The 22,794-nt window shown below is 37.1% G+C and overlaps 1 protein-coding gene across 11 annotated transcripts in view; it reads left to right on the forward strand.

Moving 5' to 3' along the window:
- Positions 1-22,794, forward strand: part of ANKRD44 (ankyrin repeat domain 44) — a 274,950-nt gene that overhangs the window by 159,096 nt on the left and 93,060 nt on the right. For all 11 annotated transcript variants that reach the window (XM_036236647.1, XM_036236653.1, XM_036236648.1 and 8 more), the window contains exons 5-9: positions 2,735-2,935; positions 3,300-3,387; positions 5,864-6,006; positions 7,110-7,322; positions 15,995-16,073. In XM_036236647.1, the coding sequence (XP_036092540.1) occupies positions 2,735-2,935; positions 3,300-3,387; positions 5,864-6,006; positions 7,110-7,322; positions 15,995-16,073 (724 nt within the window). The remainder of the gene's footprint in view (positions 1-2,734; positions 2,936-3,299; positions 3,388-5,863; positions 6,007-7,109; positions 7,323-15,994; positions 16,074-22,794) is intronic.

A 22,794-nucleotide genomic window follows, 5' to 3' on the forward strand; every position in this document is an offset into this window, starting at 1 on the left:
ACATTATTTATGTGAGTTTCTTGCATAAATCTTGCTCATTTTAGGGCGCTTTTAGTTTAAGTGTACATGTTACAATCTTGTAAATCGCCTTGGCAGGCCCATCACTGTCTCTCTCAGCGCACCACTCACAGGGAATGAATGGAGGGGGCGAGCCCCACCCCCTCAGCACTGTGGAAGGCCCTGTCTTCCCTGAGGGCATTTTGAATACTGAGGCAAGATCCTCGGTGGAGCTGGCTGAGGGCACCGTTGCCAAGCCAGAAGTTAAAGCCCAGCTAAGATGCTTTCCTTTTAAGAGAAAATAAATATAAACGGAGGTTCCAATATTTTCTTCCCACATCACAGTCTATTGTCTGTGCACCTACATAAACCTCGACACTTATGAGACCGAAGTTGATAAAAATGTTTTTCTTACTTAAATCTTATGCTCGTGTTGTGATTTAGCTTTTCTGTTGTTTGTTTTATGTTCTCGCAGCTAGCTTTTAGGACAGAGCTTACGTAACGTTTCTGTCAGTCCTCTGTAGTCCCTGCAGTGTTTTGCACAGTAGATGAGCATAAACAATACAAGTACGAATGTTTTGCTCTAAAATGGGCTCGAGGAATATTTAATAATTATTACTTTATTGCTGAAGATGGGTGACATATATTTTTTTAATTTCCTTTTTGATAACCTTAACAAATTGTTTGCTTGGGCTCTTATCAGATTATTGCCCTTTATGGTATCCAAATGAAGTCACACTATTTAAACCGTGTTCTCTAACTTGCAAAGTTAATTTCTTCTTGCTCTCATTCTGCTGTCCAAGTTAGTCATTCATCTCAATAAATTGCCACTACTGATTCATGGAACATTCTTTTTATTTCATCATTTTTATCTCTGGCAAAAGTGTTAATTTTGAGAGTTCATCTGCCATCTGGGAGCACTTTTATATACCTGCATGATAAAGTGGATTGGAAAATCCAAGCTTGTGGGGATTAAAGTGGACAAAAGTGAGTTCTTAGTCCACTAAGGATGGCAAGAGTGTGGTAGCGATGCTTTTCAGTGGTTCATTGATGCCATATTGACAAGATGTTCATAAAGGCCCCCCCCCTCCCTGTTCCCCAACTTCTCTCAGGGAAGTCTCAAGAAATAAAGAGAAATAACCGACAGCCATCCTTTCTCTAGAGAAGCTGTATCATTCACTTGACTGAACGGAAGAGTGTCCTCAATCCTGGCTGCACAACCAAGTCCCCAGGGAGCTTTATAGACATTCTGAGGCCAGTTAAAATTTCTGGAGTGGGACCAGGCATCTGTACTTTTAAGGGCTCCCCAGATGATTCCATTGCACAGCCAAAGTTGAGAGTTATAATTGAAGAGACTAACAAGATGATTAGGTCAATAGAGGGAAAAATAAAAGTGGGAGGCCTGGTAAAGCTGAAGGAACTCAACAGTAGAAAGGAAATCACCCCCACTACAAGTTGGAAAATGTGAAGAAAAGACGAAGCAATTTTGTAACCTCAAGTTGAGATAGTATCATACATCCTCTTCCCTTGACTGCTTATTGATCGATCACACAGTGAAGGTTAAGATGTTGGCTGAGAGAACCAAAGATTTATAAAATGATCCAAGAATGTTTGAAGAGCTTTGAGGCCTTTCATTTTGGAAGAGGGAGACTTATTGACAAACACCTTTAACCTTAGATGATCTTTGGGAGCCTTTTGTTGGTAGATGGATATTTCACGAGTGCTCTTATTTAGCCCCAAATACCTGATACCTTATAAGGAAACTTTACACTGAGAAGATTTGTTTTCATCTGATCATTATCTCTCTCTTTTTTTTAATTAAGTTTATTGGGGTAACATTGGTTAACACAATTATGTAATTTTCAGGTTTACATTATAATTTGATATCTCTATATTCTTTTGTGTGTTTACCACCCAAAATCCAATTTCCTTCAGCTACCACATATTTAATCCCCTTTACTCACTTCACCCTTTCCCTACCCCCCCCCCATATTTGACTCCCTTTACCCCATCTACCTCCCCACTCTTCCCTGACTACTTACCCTCTGATAACCACTAGTCTACAGTCCACATTCATGAGTCTCTGTTTGTTTGTCTTGTTCATTTGTTGCTTTTAGGTTTATATTCTTCCTATAAGTGATATGTGATTTTCAACTTTTTCTGTCTGGCTTATTTTGCTTAGCATGATTATCTCGAGGTCCATCCAAGTTGCCACAAATGGCAGTATTTCATCTCTTCTTATGGCTAATATTCCATTGTATATATGTACCACAGCTTCTTTAGCCAATCATCTATCATAGGACACTTCGGTTGCTTCCATGTCCTGGCCACTGTGAATAATGCTATGAACGTCGATGTGCAAATAGCTTTATGGATATAGGTTTTCAAGTCTTTGGGGTAAATACCCAGTAGAGAGATTGCTGGATTATATGGTAGATCAATTCTTAGTTTTTTGAGGACCCTCCATATGAGGTTTATTTGGTTTTGGAGGTGTGCCAGAGCTTGTGACCTAACAAAGAAAGGTAAAGTGAATCTGTTTTAATCTGTGCCACTCTTTTGATCTTTATCACGTATTGCCTTGCTTGTCGCAGAAGAATGACTATCCATCTTGAGCCAGCCTGTAAGGGCAGAAAGCCTTCCCTCTTCATAGTTCCAGGGTCTGGCGAAACATGTCACACCCAATAAGTATTGATTGAGCATTTGTCAGTGACCTCTGCAAACTCTGCTTTTGTTGTAGGAAGCAGTGCAAGTATTGATTAAGCACTCGGCGGATGTCAATGCACGGGACAAGAACTGGCAGACCCCCCTCCACGTGGCAGCAGCCAATAAGGCTGTTAAGTGTGCAGAAGTGATCATTCCCCTGCTGAGCAGCGTCAATGTCTCCGACCGAGGCGGACGTACAGCCTTGCACCATGCCGCTCTGAACGGCCATGTGGAGGTGGGTGTCATCATCGGGAACAGGAGTCCTCCCTACACACCCTCTTGGCCCCAAATGGAACCTAATCTTATTGTTGAGACTTTTAAAGAATGTGATGATAATATTTGTAACACTGAACCTTAGGCAACTCTATCCATTTTTAAATTTAGAGCCACAGTGAATTGAAAAAGCCATCACCACAGTCTTTTTTCTCTGGTACACGTGCCACAGGGTTGGCTGTGATGTCATCTTCCTACTTTGTTTAAAATCCAGACCTCTGATCTGCCTTTAGATTTGACGTTAATTTGGCTCCTCACCTGCAGGTGATAAGGAGCCCTCACCGTTACACAGTGTACGTTTGATTTCATTGTTGGTTATCTTTCAGATGGTTAATTTACTCTTGGCCAAAGGGGCAAACATCAACGCATTCGATAAGAAGGACCGACGTGCTCTGCACTGGGCAGCATATATGGGTAAGGATTCCAGGAATAGAAAGCAGAGTGCAGATAACCTTAATTAAGGAAGCCATGGGTCTCTTTTTGGCCGTATAGGTTTTCTCTTGGGCAAGTCTGACTTGTCTTCAAGTGTGGGATTCAATTGAATTAAGATTTGGTCCATTTTACTGGCATGTGTCGAACACTGTAGTTAGGCAGTTGCTCTGTCAGAGATTTATTTCTCCTACAGAGAGGAAGGAAGGAATCATGGCCAGGACCTCATTGAATGTGTTTCAATCTGGACTGGGAAGCTGCATAAGTTGTGCTTATTTTAACTTATTATGGCAGCAAGATAAGGTATTTAAAAGGAAAGAGAACTGGCTAGCAAAGCAAGGACATAAATTCAATTTGTCTTTTTATTTATAAATATTTTTGAAAGAAACAAAAAGGAAGGAAGGACAGACAGTCCCTTGGCTGCTGTGTAGGTTGAGGTGACCGTCACCATGGATCTTCCTGCTTCTCTACTGCCAACAAAGCTGAGGCTTGCAGTCCTTTGCTTCTGCCAGCTCAAGTGGGGGAGATAAAGGAAGAAGTCACATTTCTACATTTTTTGCTTTTCACTTTTGTTGGTACAAATACCACTGACAAATATTAGACCTTACGGAATTTACCCTGAATGTTGACTTATGGGAAATGAAGATCCTTCCTTGTGTTTCTAATTGGAGAACATCCTGCAATTAAATATGCAGACAGGATTATATGAGCACCAAGTTATAAACAACCTGAACGCCCATCCACAAGAGATCATGTTGGTAAATCACGGAAGATCGACACAATGGGACACTATGCAGTGACTACAGTGATGCTGTTCTTAGTATTTATTAACATAGAAAGGTTTTGTGATATGTTAAGTGAAAACAGATCATAACACAGTATGAATAATATGTTCCCATTTAAAAAAAACCTATACAATAAAAACAATCTGGGATAGATTATACACTGAATGTTAATTGATTATCTCCAGGGGTTGGTGTTGTGGACGGTTTTGATTTCCTTTTAATACCTTTTAGCCTTTTCTGAACCCTTTTTAACAAGCATGCAGGCCTTTAATCACCGTAAAAAAACAGTAACATTAATTGTGGGAAGAAAAAAGATTGGTTTGGGGCAGGGATGAAATAAATTACATGCTTTAGATGAATCTGAATAAATCTTTGGGCTTAAAAAACCAGAATCTTAAGATTTTTGTAACCATCATCATTTTTTAAAGGTTACATGAACTTTTGAGTTGACTGAAGCAGATTGGATGTCTGCATGGTACCTATAGGACTGGAGCCATTGAAAGTTTGCCAGATTGATTATTTAGGCAGAGCACACGCTAAGCTAGTGTGAGATGGAACTCAAAAAAACCTGGGGTTTCAAGTTTGTTCTTTGCTGATGTGTGGTTAAAATGTTTGTGTAGAATTGCTTTAAAGAAGTAGGCATCATTTGTGTGTCATCAGGATACAAATAGAAAAAAATATATAGGTGACTATCTTTGGGGAATAAAGGACAAAATTAAGACAAAATATAGCACCACTTAAGCTTAAGATAGCACCGCTAGTAACTGAAAATAATTTTTTCTATATACAAGTCTTGAGGATAAAGAGTCAAATTTTAATAAAACAAGCCGAGACCAAACTTTCTGTCTCTGTCTCTCTCTCACACACATCCCTCTCTCATGCTCTTTCTCTCTTTCAAACATACACATACACTCTTTAGACCCAAGAGTCATTACTCATCTCTACCCTTCAATTATCTTCCATATTTAGAAAAATGGCCCTGAAGCACTGAACCATCTTTAGTCACACACAAAAAAAGGTTAAATACGTTTATCATATTAAATGTAGTAAGATAGGGAACAAAGGAAAATATTCTAGAAAATATGCCAACACAAGCTGAAACTAGAAGGGTTTTCTGTTTAGCCAGTAATTTGTGAGAATACTTTTAAGTTGAACCATACGAAATAGCCATTTTTGTGGGTCAAAAAAAAAGTGGTTGAACAGCAGCAATTTCATATGATTTAACAGTAATGTGGAATGATTCCGATTAATTGGTTTTTTTCTTTCATTAGTTTTTCCAAACCAAATTGTCATTGTAACACTTTTCAGTGAGGAATGACAATTGCTTTCAAAAGCATTGTTCTCACTTTAGCAAAATTATTTTTAGGCTATGGTGCTAACATATTAGCAGGACCTTATTATTATTTATTTGTGAATAGACATCACTTCTACTAGACCTCTTTGAAGAGAAGGCTCACATATGAATCATCTTTTTTCCCCACTGCATTTACATAAAGTCTGATACATAGTAGGTACTTACTAAATATTTGTTGAATATTTGCCATGAACCAGCATTTTATAAATAGCTCCGCAAAATGCTTGTGGCAGTAAAAGCTAATAGTGATAATTTAGGTAGACTGAATCATCAAATTGTCCTACAAAGGTTAATGATGTTTTCTGCTGCTTGCTTTGTAAAGGCCACCTGGATGTTGTGGCCTTGCTCATTAACCACGGTGCAGAAGTGACATGTAAGGATAAGAAGGGTTACACCCCACTGCATGCTGCAGCCTCCAATGGACAGATCAATGTTGTCAAACATCTCCTGAATCTGGGAGTAGAGGTAAGCTATGAGTAATGCATCACCCCACAGTGTATTTGTGGGATTTCCATTGTTCTGAAATGAAATCCTGTGTATTCGTGGGGTTTCCATTGTTTTGACATTAAATCCTGTTTGCATTTTAATTCATCAGGGGGAAAACCCTCATTTCTAGCATTCTGTGTTTTTGAGTTTACATGGGCAACTAAAGAAGGGTAATGAGGGTATCTACTCAGTAGTGACAAACCAGAAACAGACTTTCTATATCAACATAGAGAAATAGTTAAACATATGTATTATATGTAATCCAGTCATTTTCTTAAAGACTGGCTAAAATTCCTCATCCCACCTACAGAATTTAGCCTTCCAAATTATGGCTTGTAAGCATGAATGAATGAATGAATGAATGAATAGCAGAGATGAAGAGCAGAAGTGTCCAATGCTGAGCTGGGGATGTTAACTCAACTACATTCTCCTTCACATAGCAGAACAGGAGCAGTGGTGAGGTTCTGGAACATTCTGTCCCTGGAGGAAAGGGAAACTAAGTTGCAATTCCGAGATCATGATGGTGAAACCCAGCAGTTGGAGCAGATCTGGGAAAGCAAGAGAGAGCCATGGGCTAAATACCAGGACGACTCCACGGCCCTGCTGTAGAACGAGGCCTTGTGAGGTGTCAGACCGCAGAGCCAAACCAGAGTGGCTTCTGAGCCCAACTTCTGAGTGTAGGCTCCACGGCACCTCTCTGCGCAACTTCCACCCCTTTCTCTTCATGTTCCCAGCTGAGTTTCAGGAGTTTCAGGCTCTTTTCTCCTTTCCTGACTCAATTCTCCTCTGGCATTGCCAGGCAGCTTTGCCTTCCACTTGTTATCCCTTCCCTGGCCCCCAGATCTCTCGCCACAAGTTGACTTCTTTCCTCATTCACTTTTTGTCACGTTCGCTTTTTGCTGGTCTTTACCTGCAGTAACAAGCATTTGCGGGACGATTACACTGGTGCAAGAGTAAACTCTGAATAATTACGTTGACAGATGGATGTTTCGTTTCTTTGGGGAAGCCATTAGGCTTTTTGTGGAAAACGGGCTAAATTGGCTCCAGCGAGTTTAATCATTCCGTTTTGGACTCATTCACAGATCGATGAAATCAACGTCTATGGAAACACAGCACTTCACCTGGCTTGCTACAATGGGCAGGATGCTGTAGTTAATGAGCTGACTGACTACGGTGCTAATGTGAACCAGCCCAACAACAGTGGTTTCACCCCTTTGCATTTTGCTGCTGCCTCCACACATGGTGCTTTGTGTCTTGAGCTGTTAGTAAACAACGGGGCAGATGTTAACATCCAGGTATGACACTCTTAGTCTCTCTTTCTCAGAGTTAAATACCTTTGCAATAAACCTCCGTTAGAGCAAAATCAGTTGTGAATATGTCACATTTTAATGAGTCGTAACTGAGGACCTTGACTCGCACAGCCTCATCCTGTATTGAGGTGCTACAGAAGTTTAGCTGTGTTGTTTCTGCAGGAGTGGTGAAACCAGCTGGAAGGCACTGAGGTTCTAGCCACGTGTCCTTGGTAGCTCACTGAATATTCCAGGGCAAATACTGAGGCTCAGGGATGTTGACTCGGTTCAGATTCTAATGCTGAGGTAAATGTTAACCTGATAGGACAGAATTGCTATGAATAAAAAGAAAAGCTTAGACTAATGATCTAAAGTCTGTTCCTTACCCTGGTATGGCCCTCCTAGGAGTTTCTCAAATGCCTTTTAACAGTAAACCCCAGACAGTGGCTTCAGTGATGTAACATTGACCTGGTCCTAATGGTGATTCCTTTATTCAGCCAACTTACCGAGGACTACCTAGTGCCCTCTGTTGGTACTGAGGGAGTACTCCAAGGTGAAATATGATCTCTACCCGCACAGAATTTACAATATGGTAAGGAGATAATACACTCAGATAATCAAGAGGAAAAAGGGAATGTGATGAGTGGCATGAGAGAGTAATAAAGCATTGTGAACTATAAGGAGCAATTGTTGACTTGCTTCTTGTTAGGGCATCAAAAATGGAGATTTTTTTTTTTGAGCTGAGACCCAGAAGATTGGTATCCGTTGAGATGAGGAGGAATAGAGAGAATGTAAGAAGGAGTATTCTTTCTCAGATAGATAGAACAGCATGAGCAAAGGGTTTGGGCGTTCTGGATAGGAAGAATTCTGGGTATGCTTTAGATAACTAGTCAGCTCACTGTAACATATAGCCCAGAGGAACTTACAGATGCAGCCTTCATGATCCTGGTTATATCACTTGAACACATTTAGATTAAAGGGGAATAGCCTAACCTGTACAAGTGGCCTTGTTTTCATCCCCAGCTTCCCTTTCCCAAGCACACGGGAATCCTGAAACATGATCCCAGTGTACTCTGCCTCTGCTTTTGAGAAATTATTTCCAGGATTTACTTTCAAGAATATTGGATCAATCTATTTTCATGACCTTCTCTATTTACTATTAGAATCTTTTTACATTTTTTCTTAATTCCTAATGGTGGGGGAATATGGGACAAATTTCCAGAATAGTAGTTTATTGTGCTTGAATAGAGTATAAACTATATGGAAAAAAGGAGCAAGGAACAAGCTTAAATGTGACCTAATCAAGGAAGAGGGCTTATCTACTGGCTAATGAGCTTGGCCTTCCATAGGTTGTGGGGGTCAATAATCATTACAGAGGTCATGTGATCAGAACGGAGAATTAGAACAATAATCTGGCCACAGAACATCAGAGACAGAAAACATAATGGAAAAAAACTATATATATGACTACATAAAGTTTTAAGCTTTTGTATGACTAAACAAAACAAAAACAAATTGTAACTTAAAGAGGAACAACTCAGGGAAATTTTTTGGCACTATACATAATAAGCAGTTAATATGCTTAATACACAAAGAACATATAAAAATCAATGAGAAAAAGTCTGATAACCTGCTAGAACATATGGGCAAGGAGAGATCACAAGAGAGAGAATACAATATCCATTAAACCTATGAAAAAATATTCAGTATCACTAATAATTAAATAAAATGCAAGCTAATATACAAATATATTTGCCTTTAAGATTGGAAAATATAAAAAAACTAATAATGCCCAATGTCATCAATTTAAAAATTAAAATAAGTGAATATGTTTTAATTTTTAATTTTAAAAAATTATATTTCTATGTATATTTATAGAAAAAATATCTACAATATATACCAATCAGCTAACAACAGTTAGGCAGAGAGGCAAAATTATGATTTGGGTTTTTAGTTTTTTTTTTTATATGTTTTAATCTTCTGATTGTGATGCAGTGAACATCTGTTATTTTTATATCCAGAAGAAAAAAAAGCTTTTACTTTTATAAAATGAAGATCCAGGTAGAATAGGCCTAGACAGAGGACAACTAGAGAATAACTGGAAGTCAAAAAAACTGGTCTAGATAAGTGGTTACCTGAAGGTAAGGAATGGGAGAAGAGAGGAGAGGTAGACAGTTAAAGGGGGTCAAATATAGGGGAGCAGAGGGAGGGCGAAGTGGGTGAATGGGATCAAATATATGGTAGCTGAAGGAAACTGGACTTCGGGTGGTAATCACACAATAGAATATATAGATGCCAAACTATAATGTACACTTGAAAATTATATAATTGTATTAACTAATGTTACCCCAATAAACTTAATAAAAAAAGTCTTAAGAAAAATAAAAATCACAAATACAAGTATATTAATGCAATAATGTGCAATCATAGGACATAATCAGACTTAAATACTAGATATAGTTCTTTAAAAGAGGATAATTTGAATTCTTTAAAAATTTCTGTAACAGTGTCAATGTATTAATGTCACTGAACTATACACTTGAAAATGGTAAATTTTATATTATGTATATTTTACCACCATAAAAAAAAAATTTCCACAAAGTCATTCTGAATATATAGGATAAAATACGAAGCATAAACAACCATAAATGGAGAAGAAGAGCACTAGTTTTCAATAAAAATCTACATTATGCAAAGAAAAAAAAAGAAAAGAAAAAGAGAGGTAATGAGGATAGGGGGATGGAGACAGCTAACAGAAGGATGAGGCTTTGCAGAAAGAAAATCAATGGAATGTGGTTAATCAGGTGATGGAGGAGTTGGAGACGAGTGTAAGAATTGCAGTCCTGCTAAGAGAGGTAGTATGGCCTAGTGGTTAAGTGCTCGGTTCTGGGGCAGACTGCCTTGATTCCACTCGTTGCCTTGACTGTCAGTAATTGTATAATTATAAACAATCACTCTGTATGTCTCGTGAGGGAAACAATGTTATCTTCTTCATGGAACTATTTGAGGATTAAACAAGTTATATTGCAAAAATTACTTAGAACAGTGTATGCCACATGGTAAGCACTCCGTAAATGATTGTTGTTATCGAGAGTGACTCCTGGAGAAAGACTAAGCTTAGGAAGTAAAACTGATGAGTTTAGTTTCTGAGAAGCCGATTTTGAGCCTTTGGTATACAGCCAGTCTGGGAAAACCAGTAGTGGAAAATGGAGTACTTTAGCGTGGGAGAGCAGTAGAGGATAGAAAAAAAAAATAGGTTGCTTCATTCACATAGAGGTGATTGATAATTAAAATAGGGAGAAAAGGATGGGATCACCCCAGGAGATAGTACATCATAGCATGAGTCAGGAAAGGGATGAAGACTTCAGTAACCATTTACTCTTAGGATCAGGAGGAGGAAGAGGAGCCAGAGAAAGGGATGAAAAAAGAAGAATTAGAGAAGAAATGAAAAAAGACTTAGAAGAAGGAAATGAGGGGAGTGTAGTATTTTCACGAAGGTGGTAAGCAGGTAGAAACATAAAAGTAAAATAAATGAAGAGAATTTCAGAATTCTAGGTCTTGTAAGTGGAGACCAATCAAAAGTCCTAAGTAGGGGGAAGATGAAGGTCTGTCAGGGCATTGAAGAGACTAAGGAACTGTAGCCCAAGCTGGGGGAAGTCATCATGTGTTGAAGTCAGAGAGGATGGTGGTGAGAGGCACTAGGCTAACAGGTGGCCAAATCCTCAATGTCCCTAGATTTGTGGATACTTGTTTTGCCATCCTGGTATCTGAGGGACATCCTTGGAGCCTCCAAAGAAAGAAGAATGATTGGAGTTGCTTTCCTTACCAACCTCCATTTAGTTAATTGACAGAGTTGTCCATTACCTCCGTAAAACATGTTGACCGATGCTCTCAGTGTGCCTGATACCCAGGCTGGCAGGCCACTTTCTGACGCACCTACCTATTTCTCCCAGTTAATTTATTAGTGGTCAGTTCAGGTTGGATTAGAGATGTCAGCTACATATGGTGCATTGGTTTATGATACCCTTCTATTCACCATAAAATGGATCTGGAAAGCTTAGTAACTTAATATTTAACTTTTCCTGTGGACTGGTAATCATAAGAAGAATATAAGAAGTACCATTTAAAAAACCTGAGACTTGGGTTTATGTTTTCTCCAATCTGAGTAAATGGGATATTGAATAAAATCTAGCCTTTTCCTTCAGTCTTCCTTCTTCTACTGTCTACGTCCTCTGATTTCCTCCTTCTCCTGAATCCTCCTTCGTTACTTCAGAAGGCCTCTGGATACTTGGATCATCTAACATGTCCTTGAAGTTGTTCTGTCTGGCTCTGAAGGTGGCTTTTTCATTGAAGTTGTTATCTCTCTGTACCATATTGCTCCTTGGATTTTGAAAGTGTTTGTAGATTGCAAGACAATTTATATTTGTTTAGATTTTTCAAAGTTTGAGGGAAATAGCATATTGAAATATAGCCAATAACCACCATGTGTTCATTTTGTTTTCCTCTATGCTCACAAAACACTAGAAGCGATGTCTTCATAGGCAGTTACAAGATAATTGAGAGAGAAAGAACGATATGTGTCCTGCACGCACTTTACGATTCCTCATTTTGCTTAGACTAACTTGGCCCTATCTTTGACCTTGTAATTATTAGTTTATTTGTGATAAAATAATAAAGACATACTACTTTATACAATAATCCATTGAAGGTTAATTTGTATTTTATAAATAGGAAGAACATGAGGAAATATAAAATGATTTTTCTTCTCCATTACAGACCACATTGTAATTTCTATAGCATCTTAAAGTTTTTTTTGGAAGCCTTCAAAGTAAGTGTCAAAGAAGACACTAAACACATTACCATACTGGATATAACTTAGCTAGTTTCAAAATTATCATTGCCCGGTTGCCTACCTCCTTGCCACTAACATTTAGTATAACCATAGTCTTACTTTTTTCTTTTGTCAGTGGACCATTAGATCATTTAGTCCTAAGAGACTAACTATATTTGAAGCCCCTCACACATCTGTTGAAGTGGACCAGCTCCCTCCTTTACATGTACCAGTACCAAATTATAGAATGGGTTGCATGGCAGAGGTTGAAGGTGAGAACTAGAATAGGAAGAGAAAGAAGTTATAAGGACATGGCACTTGGAACTTTGAAGAAGTTCTTTAGAAGTTCTTTGGAGAAGGCCTTTAGAATCATTTAAAAAAAAAATTGGACTATGTTGTATCCTTTACAACCAGGATTTTATATTTCTCTTCCATTGAATTAGGAATCCCTTTTGGGTTGTGACTGTATCTGTCCATCCCCCACACTCTAGGTGACCTTAGTGTTGTCCTTTGGAGGCTTTATTGCCCTCTAGCAGGGCCTGAGCTGCCTGACTCCAGGGCACAACGTGCTATAGGGAACACAACACCTTCTAGTTCCTGGGGAGTAACAATGTCTGTAAGTTTAGGAAAAGTTTGTGGGATTTTGGAGGATGAAGAAAGAAGGTATCAGGAGTAGGAAAGAACGAATGAATTTCCAAGGAAAAAGGTGGTCAAGAAAATTGAAATACTCCATTATGTCAAGGATTAATCTTCCTTGAATGATGTTGAATTCTGCCCTGAAAGAGTACTAACATTTGTCATAAAATATTCTTAATCCTCATTAGGTTTCCTCATGACTTATGGCTGAACCATGAATCAATAGATCTTCTTGCTTAATTAAATAAATCCTTAAGATAACAAAATTCTCCAAGCCCTAAATCTGATGGGATAGTCATCTAGAAATTGGAAGGAGAAGAGAAATTATGAAAAAACAATAGAAGTAAAGCTACAAATAAATGGGAAATTGAACATTTCCTGTCCTTTGAGAATGTAAGGAATATTTGATCTTTGTCTGAAGTTCTCAGAACAGAAGCAGCAACGGCAAGTCTCCTTGTGTGAAAAATTTCTCAGGCAGCTGTGAAACTCATTACGATCACTGGTGTCAATCAGAATATTCTGTGTTCTAACTCGTAAAGGCTAAATAAAAAGCATTATCCTTTTCAAAATAGTCATGGGGATGTAAAGTACAGCATAAGGAATATAGTTTATAATATTGTAATAACTATGTATAGTGTCAGGTGGGTACTAGACTAATCAGGGGAATCACTTCATAAATTTTATAAATGTCTAACCACTATGCTGTACACCTGAAACTAACATAAAATAATATCGAGTATCAACTCTAATTGAAAAATTTTTTAAAGTATGTTTTTGATCTTTATTGTTCAATGGCTTTTTGAAATAATGTTTCTTTTACATCCACACCATAGAAACGAAGCTTCCCCCAAATGACTGCCATGGTACTCTTAATGCTTCCTGTACCCACCTCCTCCACCTCCTGCCACCCATATCCCAATGAGAAAAAATATCAGCCAAGGCCTGGACTTGGTGGTGGAGGCAAAGATCTGTAAGGATAGATCTGAAGCAAGCATCACCACTGACCATCAAATCCCCCTTCGAATTTTCCCTAACTCTGATCATCTCTATTTATTTGTCCCTTTACCAAAGGCACAAACACTCCAAGGGAGCAAAAGGGTGTTATTCTTGTTGTGCCTGCCATGGGACCAGCTGTGTAAACTACACACCGTAGAAACCGTCACTTCTGCTTTGGCTCCCTGGCTGCAATGTGATGACCACCAGGTTGGTGGTTGCTCCTCGAGGAAGCCTTTAAACTATTTTCTAGGCAGAGAGAAGTACTTAATTAAATATTTATAAAAATGTTGTCTACTGAAATATTTATGGCTCTCCCTATATTTAACTAAATGCTAATTGGCTATGTTTTCATATTAAAATGAAGAGAAAATATTGGAGCAAAATTTAAAGAAATAGCACCACCTAGGGACAAGTTAATGTCAACTCTGCAATTTCTGTTTTCTCGCTTCAGAGTCTTCGACTGTCATCACTTTTTTATTGGAGGGGATGTCTTTTAAATCCTTATTCCTGAGTATTTTCCAGGGTTTCAGTCCTTTGAACTGTCTACAGTTCTGACAACCAAGATCCAGGCTCTGGAATCAGATTGCTTTTGGGAGTTCTTCCCACTGTATGTCTCACTCACTGAGGGCATCTTATCCTCATTATCTTGATTGCTGCTACTTTTCCTCTCAAACTATCATTTCAGTAAACCCTCAGGGTTACTTTCATCTTTCTTTCCCAATCGTTTCTGATTCAGGTTATAATCATATAAGATAAATTGTTATTAAATAAACCTATTATTTTCCCCCCACCCCCAATTTACCTGAGAACCTTTCACTATAAAGATTATTTTTGTTAATCAAAATGCAGTTACTGCTTTGACGAACTCTTCCTTTGACACAGACTGTGCATAACTTCTTTCTTCCTTCTAGGGAATAGACATACATAATAAAAACTCTTCTGTTAAAACCTTGTGGTTTTGTAATCTCTTTCAGCCCACAGTGTAAAGCAGTGTGCTGTGCAAGTTACAAGTGGGACTCTATCACATTTCTGATTCACTATGCCTGGGTTTGGGTATAAAATTCACATTTCCAACAAGAACCCTGGGCGATTTAGATGCAGGTAGTCCTCGGTTCACTCAGAGAAACACTTCTTTAAATAATTATTTGTTTTCCACTGTGGAATTTTAAAAATAGAGTCATTTTAAAGCACAAGTATATGGGTTACCATACAAAAATGAACTTGCATTTTTGAAACCTCATATTTTAACCTCAGACTTAAGAAAATGTTTCTCCTGAGACTTAGAGAAATAGCAATTACATAGTTGGGTTTTTTGTTTGTTTGTTTTTTTATACAATATTTGAATGAAGGAATATATTCTACTTTGGTCTAAAATAACAGTAATATTTTCTTTTGGGTAGTATTGTTTTAAGGAGAAATTCTGTAAATGATTATTTCTTAATTAAAGGTGTAAAACCTTGGTATTTGGCATAATGATGATCAGTATAAAGATTCTGTACACTTTTCATTTTTTGGCTTAATCCATGTCAAGAGTTCCATCATTTATATCTTGAATGATAAAGAGATGTATAAATTCTGCATACACTTCCAGTTGATTATTAAAATGGCAATTTGGTAAATAGTTATATACCTTAATCCTATGATTTCTGATGAATTAGGTAAAGCAAGTGTTTCTCTTGTAACAATCAGGTGTTGTTTTCCTATGGAATTAGAATTGGGAATGATGGAGAATTCCAGGTCGGTTTTGAGAGTTACAGTGATTTATAGCAGTTTGGTCTACTTCAGGTCAAACAGGGCTAAGCAAGTTAACACATCATTTGTCTTTTTTCATGTACTGTAGACAAAATTTTGGGGAAAAATACCTTGGAGGAAAATTCCTCCATCAGTAGATCACAAGAGATAAAAAAACATTTTGGGTGATCTTTTCAGTTTGAAACAAGATAGTTTAAAAATTGTTAGTATAACTAGAAATTTCATATTTCTTCTCTAAGATATTCACTTCTCTAAAAGTCTTTAAAATATGATGTTATGCAGTAACCTAATATATAACCTATACTTTATCTTTTGGTTTCAAAATTATCTTTTACCTCTTGTAATTTTTTATCATACTTAAAAAAAATTTAGTTGATGTTTTCGGAGGCATTGCCAGCAGTATCCATAGGGATGTCTCAGATCGATATCACTGCTCCATTGTTTCTCTTCCCTTGTTTTTTAGAGTAAAGATGGCAAAAGTCCACTGCACATGACAGCTGTCCACGGAAGGTTCACACGGTCACAGACCCTCATTCAGAATGGTAAGAGAGATTCATCTGCAGTGTCATTAGTTGAACAGTTTTCTGGTATAACTGAGTTTGGCTTTCAGTCATCTGAACATGAAAGATGATGCTCTATTTTAGAGTTTATTAAGCTCAGATTTACCATTTTCTTTGATATACTTTGCTAAAAGTTCTGTATCAGACATCCCATCCAGCTTAGGAGTGAGACCATAAAGCCACTGAATTTCACAGTAAATTCCCAGTGAAAGAGCATATGAGTTTTTGAAATGGGAAATGATATACATACTTATATGGGCTAAAAATCCTACACTTTTCACTCTGAAACTGATGCAAATAAGTGTCATACATTTTCTAGCAGGAATTCTGAATTATTTTTAAATTTTAGAATTCACCATAGTTCCCTGAGTTAAAACGTATTGAGCTACTCAGGTAATGGTAGGAAAAATGAGGTGACGCAGAAGAAAAGCAGGTAAGTACATAATTTAAAGGATCATAAAATCACAGGCTTGAGAGAGACCTTGGAACATCATATCATAATCTAGTAATTTTCCAAATTTATAACAGTAGTATACTTGAACCAATGGGTTATATCGCTGCAGCCAAAGTACTAGGGACTGTCGCTTCACGTCATGGTTCACACTACTATTGTGGGGCATGGCCAGCATCTGTGAGTAGATTGATCTTGACAACACAACTTCTGTTATCTTGGTAAATATCAGAGAAAATTAAAAAACAAAACAAAACAAGTTTAGTCCAGATTTTATGCTGATATTCAAGGTGCATTAGCAGTTCCTAAACTATCTTTAGTTAACCCACATTTCTACTTCTCAAAATTCTGGCATTATTCAGTTTTCTTAGGCCTATTTTTTTTCTCATCTATAAAGATTTTGAATGACATACACTTGTATTGGCACTAAGTTATATGCTAGGCACCCAGGTCATAAAACCAGTTATTTGACATTTGGATGGAAGACCAGCCAGTAAAATTCTGCTTAGAAAGCAAAATATCTGCAGCAAAGCAGAAGTTTATAAGCATTTCAGTGAAACTGTACAAGAGAGGAAACCCCAACAAGGAAGGTAAACTGAAAGTTAACTGCACAACACTCATTATTTTTAATTTGAAATATATAGTATGCCTTTGGCATTCACTTTGCTGAAAGGGCTACCGTAATTGCTGTATTTTACTCAATGAAAACGAGGGGAGGTGGGGCACCTCCCAGTGTCTCTCTTGTGTGCAGCTTCCTCATCCCATTGTATTTCTCAGTTCCTGCATTTTTTCAGAAACTATGTCCACTGTCTTTAAAATAAACAAAACCAGAGAGATATTTGGTATCCATTATTAAAAATTTAATGTAAATTCAATCAGTGGACCTTAGCTCTGTGGTATAAAAGGCTTTGTTCCCTGTTAAAGCAATTTCAAGCACCAGTGATCAGATCAGAGAGAGCAATTTTTCACCTTGTAAGCACCACCTTCCTACAGGTCCATCCCTGTGGGCCAGACCATACTAGCCATCTCCTTTGAATCACAGCTATGACCCATCTCTTCTCTATTATGCTAGTGTGCTTACAACCGTCCTGGGATGAGGGGGCTGGTGGTTGCTTTGACCTCTCCAAAAGTCATCCCTGTGGGCCTGAAGACTTCTATGCCCTCTCCAGATATTCTTGCTAGACTTTTGAGTTGGAACAAGACCCAAAAGAGAATCTATCCCTTGTCCTCTGTGATCAAGAAGCTTTGTTTCAGAGCCTGTCTCATTCTTGGCTGGCCTGACATTCTTGCTTGTTGGTTGGATGAGATCCAAGGGCCTCAAATGATGGAGATACAGTGCTTATAATATATAGCTCATTATATATAACGATGAAGCTAACACTGGTTGAATGTTCACACTATGCCAGGCACTTGGCTAAGCCTTCTACACAAATATTTTCAACCACCCCATGAGAAGGAGGTACTATTATATCTCCATTTCAAAGATGAAAAACTTAGGGAGAGAGGTTGTGAATTTTGTCAGGATAGATAGCAGGTATGTTAAAGCACAGAGATTGGAACTCAGGCAGGCTATCATCAGAGACTGAACCTTGAACTGCTATACTTATAAATGTGTTTTCTGGATGAACAATGGCATATTAAAAATTATTTTTAACTTGAATTCTGTTTACTCCAATAGTCACTTATATTTGGAATAGAGTTGTTCTTATAAAGGGATGATTTGGCATTCCCTTCTCTCAGATGAGAATTCTTTGCATTTATTACACATGTGAGAACTGCGAGTTCTTCTATTTTTTAAAAACGTCTTTAGGGAGAAGAATAGGAAGCTCTTTCTTTCCTCCTCTCTGTTGGCTTCCTTCTGGGAAAAATCCAGAGGCTCCCGTGGAGCCTGCTGCCCATCCTCCAGAGTGGGTCACTGCACAACAGGATCCAGACTGCCTGTCCCACGTGAGGAGAGCAGTTGGCTCCAACCAAGTGAACAAGCTACTAGGGGACATTCTTTGTGTTTATTTGTTCTGTTAAATCTCCCTAGTGTTTGGACTTTGAATGGCGTTTCTCTGCTTCTCTGACTGCTCTCCAGCCAGGGTTATTATTGCCTCATAATAACTTTGTTTTTCTTTTCCATAATCACTCAGCTTTGGTAAGACAATCATTTAAAACAAAACAAAACAAACAATCAAACAAACAAACTCTAATATTTTTAGTTAGTAAGCAAAGACTGCCTCTGCCATTCGGTCACATTGTTGTCTGAAACTGTATTGTCACACTCAGAGAGGGAAAGAACTGAACGGAGATACAGTATGTATCGAGGCATTTGATCCGCGCCATTTGCACTAGGCAGCTGCTCAGATGCTGTTGTGTAGGTTACAGAAGTTCAAAATCATGTTTTCTTCAAAAATAGAATTTGAAAAGGAAGAGTCAAGTGATAGGTTAGGATGATTCATTGTGAGGTTTTTGACCTTTTGGCTCACAGTTCTTCTGATAACTTAGTAGATGACCATTCTTTGTGCAATGAAATATTAATTTCAGATGAATGCTTAGACAAGCTTCATAAATTATCCCTTATGACATGTTCTGCATACTTATAAACTCACAAATATTTATTTTCCTCACTAATTGTCAATGATAGAATACCAATATTTAACCTGCAACCTTTAAATAAATAGTAAAGATATTTACTTTGCATTCCAAGTAAAACTTAAGATTTTCAGGTAAAAATGCAGAGGTTTGGAAAGTAACTAAAATAGAAATTCATTCATCTACGAGTCCTACTTTAATGTAAAATATATTTCTGAATAACATATACACAGGCTCTCTTTTATTTTTCCCCTAGGTTATGATGTTTTCCTGAAATTATTTTAAATGACAATAAAAGTGTATGTGGAAGTTATCTATATTTTTACAGTTTTAACTTGACTTATTAAATGATAGTACAACAAAAAGAAACTATTGACTCAGTCCCTCTTTTTTACCCTTTTCAATGTTTTTCCCTCTTCTCTTTCCTTACCCAATTTTTGGCATATTTGAGGCTTGTAAACATGGAGGCCCTCACATTTGTTAAGAACGGTGTGGTGGCTCTTGTCTGGGAAGGATGTGGAGTTATATAGTGTGTGTCCAGGGCAAAGTCTTCTCTGAGATTTAGGGATCCTCCTCTCACATCTCCCTAGATTTACTCCATGGGCCAACTTTTTAGTCTGACCACTGTGGAGAATTCTTAGATAGGTATATATACTCCGGATTGCTCAGTGGTATCCATGGAAACTAGGTGACTGCCTGCCCCCAAGGCTACTATCAAGTCATAAAAATGATCAGTTTGGATGCTTCTCAATTCAGATCATAATGAACTATCTTTTAAGTCCCTAGAAGATGACAAAAACTAATTTTATTTTATTAGTTTTCCTGATTATAAAATTAGTACATGCTCATTATTGAATAAAATTAAATTATTAAAGAGATCCCCCATGATATTCACCAATGTCTCTCCAACTCCATTCCTAGAATTTCGATTGATAATTTGGTGAAATTTCCAGATTTTTCTTTATATTTAAGAATGTCTATAAACATAATATAAAGATATGTAATTATTACTTTTATTTTTACATAAACAATATAGTCTATTTACTTAAACAACTGGTTTTAAAAACAACTACTATACCACAGAAAGAATGATTTGAGGAAAGACCAGCATTTGTATTCAAGTTGCCATTTATCTTTCTCTGTCACAATCAAAGTTAAAAAGGGATTAGCCTTTTATAAACAGCTATTAAGCTGCAAATCCAAGATGTGCAAATTTATTGACAGTAGACTATTTTTCAAGTTAAACTCTACATGTAGATGTTTTGGCTGTAAAGCATCTTAAGCCATGTGTGTGTAAGTATACATGCTAATTGCAGTTTTTGAAGCATTTGCCCCTTCTGCAAAGCCCACTCATACTAGGTAATTGTTTCACTTTGTAGCAAAGCTTCTTATTCATTAACTTTATGTTACCAATATACCAGCTAGAAAAAATATTATTTGCTGAAAAATAAATTTTAGGGAGCTGGTGGTCATACTGACCAATAATAGAATTCATTATAATGAAGGGCCATACAATATATTATTGTAAAGTTTATATAATGGTCCTATTATAAGAGATAGTGTCTTGGTCTGGAAGTTAATACTCTTTCCCTAGATCTGAGAAGACTCAATGGCTTCCTTTTGGTGCCGTGTTTAAATATACTGCTAATGGGAGTACAAATGGGCACGGCTTTTCTCAAAAGCAATTTGCCAGTGTTTATCAAGGGTCTTAAAATATTTATACTCTTGGTCCATTCCTTCTACTTCTAAAAATGTTGCTGAAGGAAATCATCTTAAAAGTAGGTAAATTATTAATAAATATGTTTATTCTTGTTTTCTTAATTACTATTTCTTGGGAATAGTAATGCCTAATAATTAGGGACTTTCTAAGTAAATTCTCTAAATACCGCTATCATATAGCCATTCATTTACATTCATGAAACAAATTAATGACATGGGAAGTGTTTGTGATATAATATTCAAGGGGAAAGCACGATACAAAACCCCTTCTGCACTATGATCTCAACCATGGAAGATTTTCATGCATACTCACACACTCAACTGGAAGGAAATTTTCCAGGATATTAATATTGACTATCTTGGATAATCAGTGAATTTATTAATGACGTCTGTTTTCTTCTTTGTGTTTTATTGCATCTTCTAAATTTTCTACAAAGAGAAAATTACTTTCTTCATGAGAAACAAGTTATTTAAAACAAATATATGGTATCTTTCTAGATCATCTAAGCCATTCATATAATGTTTATATTTCTCAGGATTTTATTTTATTTTTTATTCTGGCATATATAGACGTGTGTGTGTGGTTTTGATATATAAACTAAGCATTATAATGTTAGTATATCTTATAATGGTATATTTTAGCTTTAAAATGCCAGCTTTCTTTAGTCCAATATAATTGATAATGAGACTAAAGTTCAAGATTGGAGGGAAATACATAGAATATTTTGTAAAACAAAATTTTTTAATGAGACCTACTCTGAAATACTTGACATCTAAGAACATGATCTGCAATTTAGTAATTTTCTGCTTTCCATAATGATACAGAGATTTGTTTCTGAACAGTTTACCCAGGAAATAGAACCTCAAAATAGCTTACATTCTGTGCCCTACGTACTGAGTGCTCTTTAATTAAAGTTGAAGTGCATATTGGCTCACATACGCACAAGTACGTACTATGTATTTTTTTCTCCCCGACGTACTTCCCTCTACTTCTTTACCTTTTCCCATATCTTTCTTCAGGCCCTTCCTTTTAAATCAAAAAATAATTCACATATATAAAAGTTGCCATTCAAAAGTATAGAATTCAATGGATTTTAATATTTTCATGAGGTTTTGCAACCATCCTATTATCTAATTCCAGATGGTTTTACAACCATCCGCTTACCAATTCCAGATTATTTCATCCCTGAAAAGAAACCTCATACTCATTAGCAGTCACTCGTCATCTCTCCCACTTCTTGATTCCTCCTTATGTATTGATTTTCAAAGGCTCTTAAAATATTTGGGGGTTTTCCCACTTATCAGTCATACATGTTGCAAATATTTTCACCTGTCTGTTTCTTTATTGCAGGGTGTGAGAAAAGCTTTTGTAACTATAACCGAAATTCTGAGTACAGTAAAAGAAAAGGCTGGTACATTACCCCACTACCACCACCACCACCAAATTTCTTTTTAGGGTAAAACACTGAAGACAAATAAGTATTACTGATAAATGGGTGATCTCCCAAATATTTTAAGAGCCCTTGAAAATCAAAGAATAAAAGACCACACACTCACACACACATGCACACACACACGTTTTGAAAAATAGGCAGAAGTCATGACAAATAGTTCATAGAAAAAGATAAATGGTCCTTCAAAATATGAAAAGATGCTCAATTTTCTTAATAAGAGACATTCAAGTGAGAACTATTGCGAGATGCCAGATCTCAGCCATCAGATGGCAGACACTCAAAAGCTTGACAAGGCCATGGGGAAAAGGCAGACTCCTAGACTGCTGCTGTAATTGCAAAATTCCACGGTGTCTAAGGGAAATTTGGTAAAATCTTACAAAACCACATATTCATTTGACCTAGAAATCCCCTTCCTTGGAATTTACCCTGAAGATAACACCCACTAAATATGAAACAACATACGCATGAGGTTATTCACTGCAGCATTGCTGATAAATATTAT

This window comes from Rousettus aegyptiacus, unplaced genomic scaffold (assembly GCF_014176215.1).
Source record: "Rousettus aegyptiacus isolate mRouAeg1 unplaced genomic scaffold, mRouAeg1.p scaffold_m13_p_2, whole genome shotgun sequence".
NCBI lineage: Eukaryota > Metazoa > Chordata > Mammalia > Chiroptera > Pteropodidae > Rousettus > Rousettus aegyptiacus.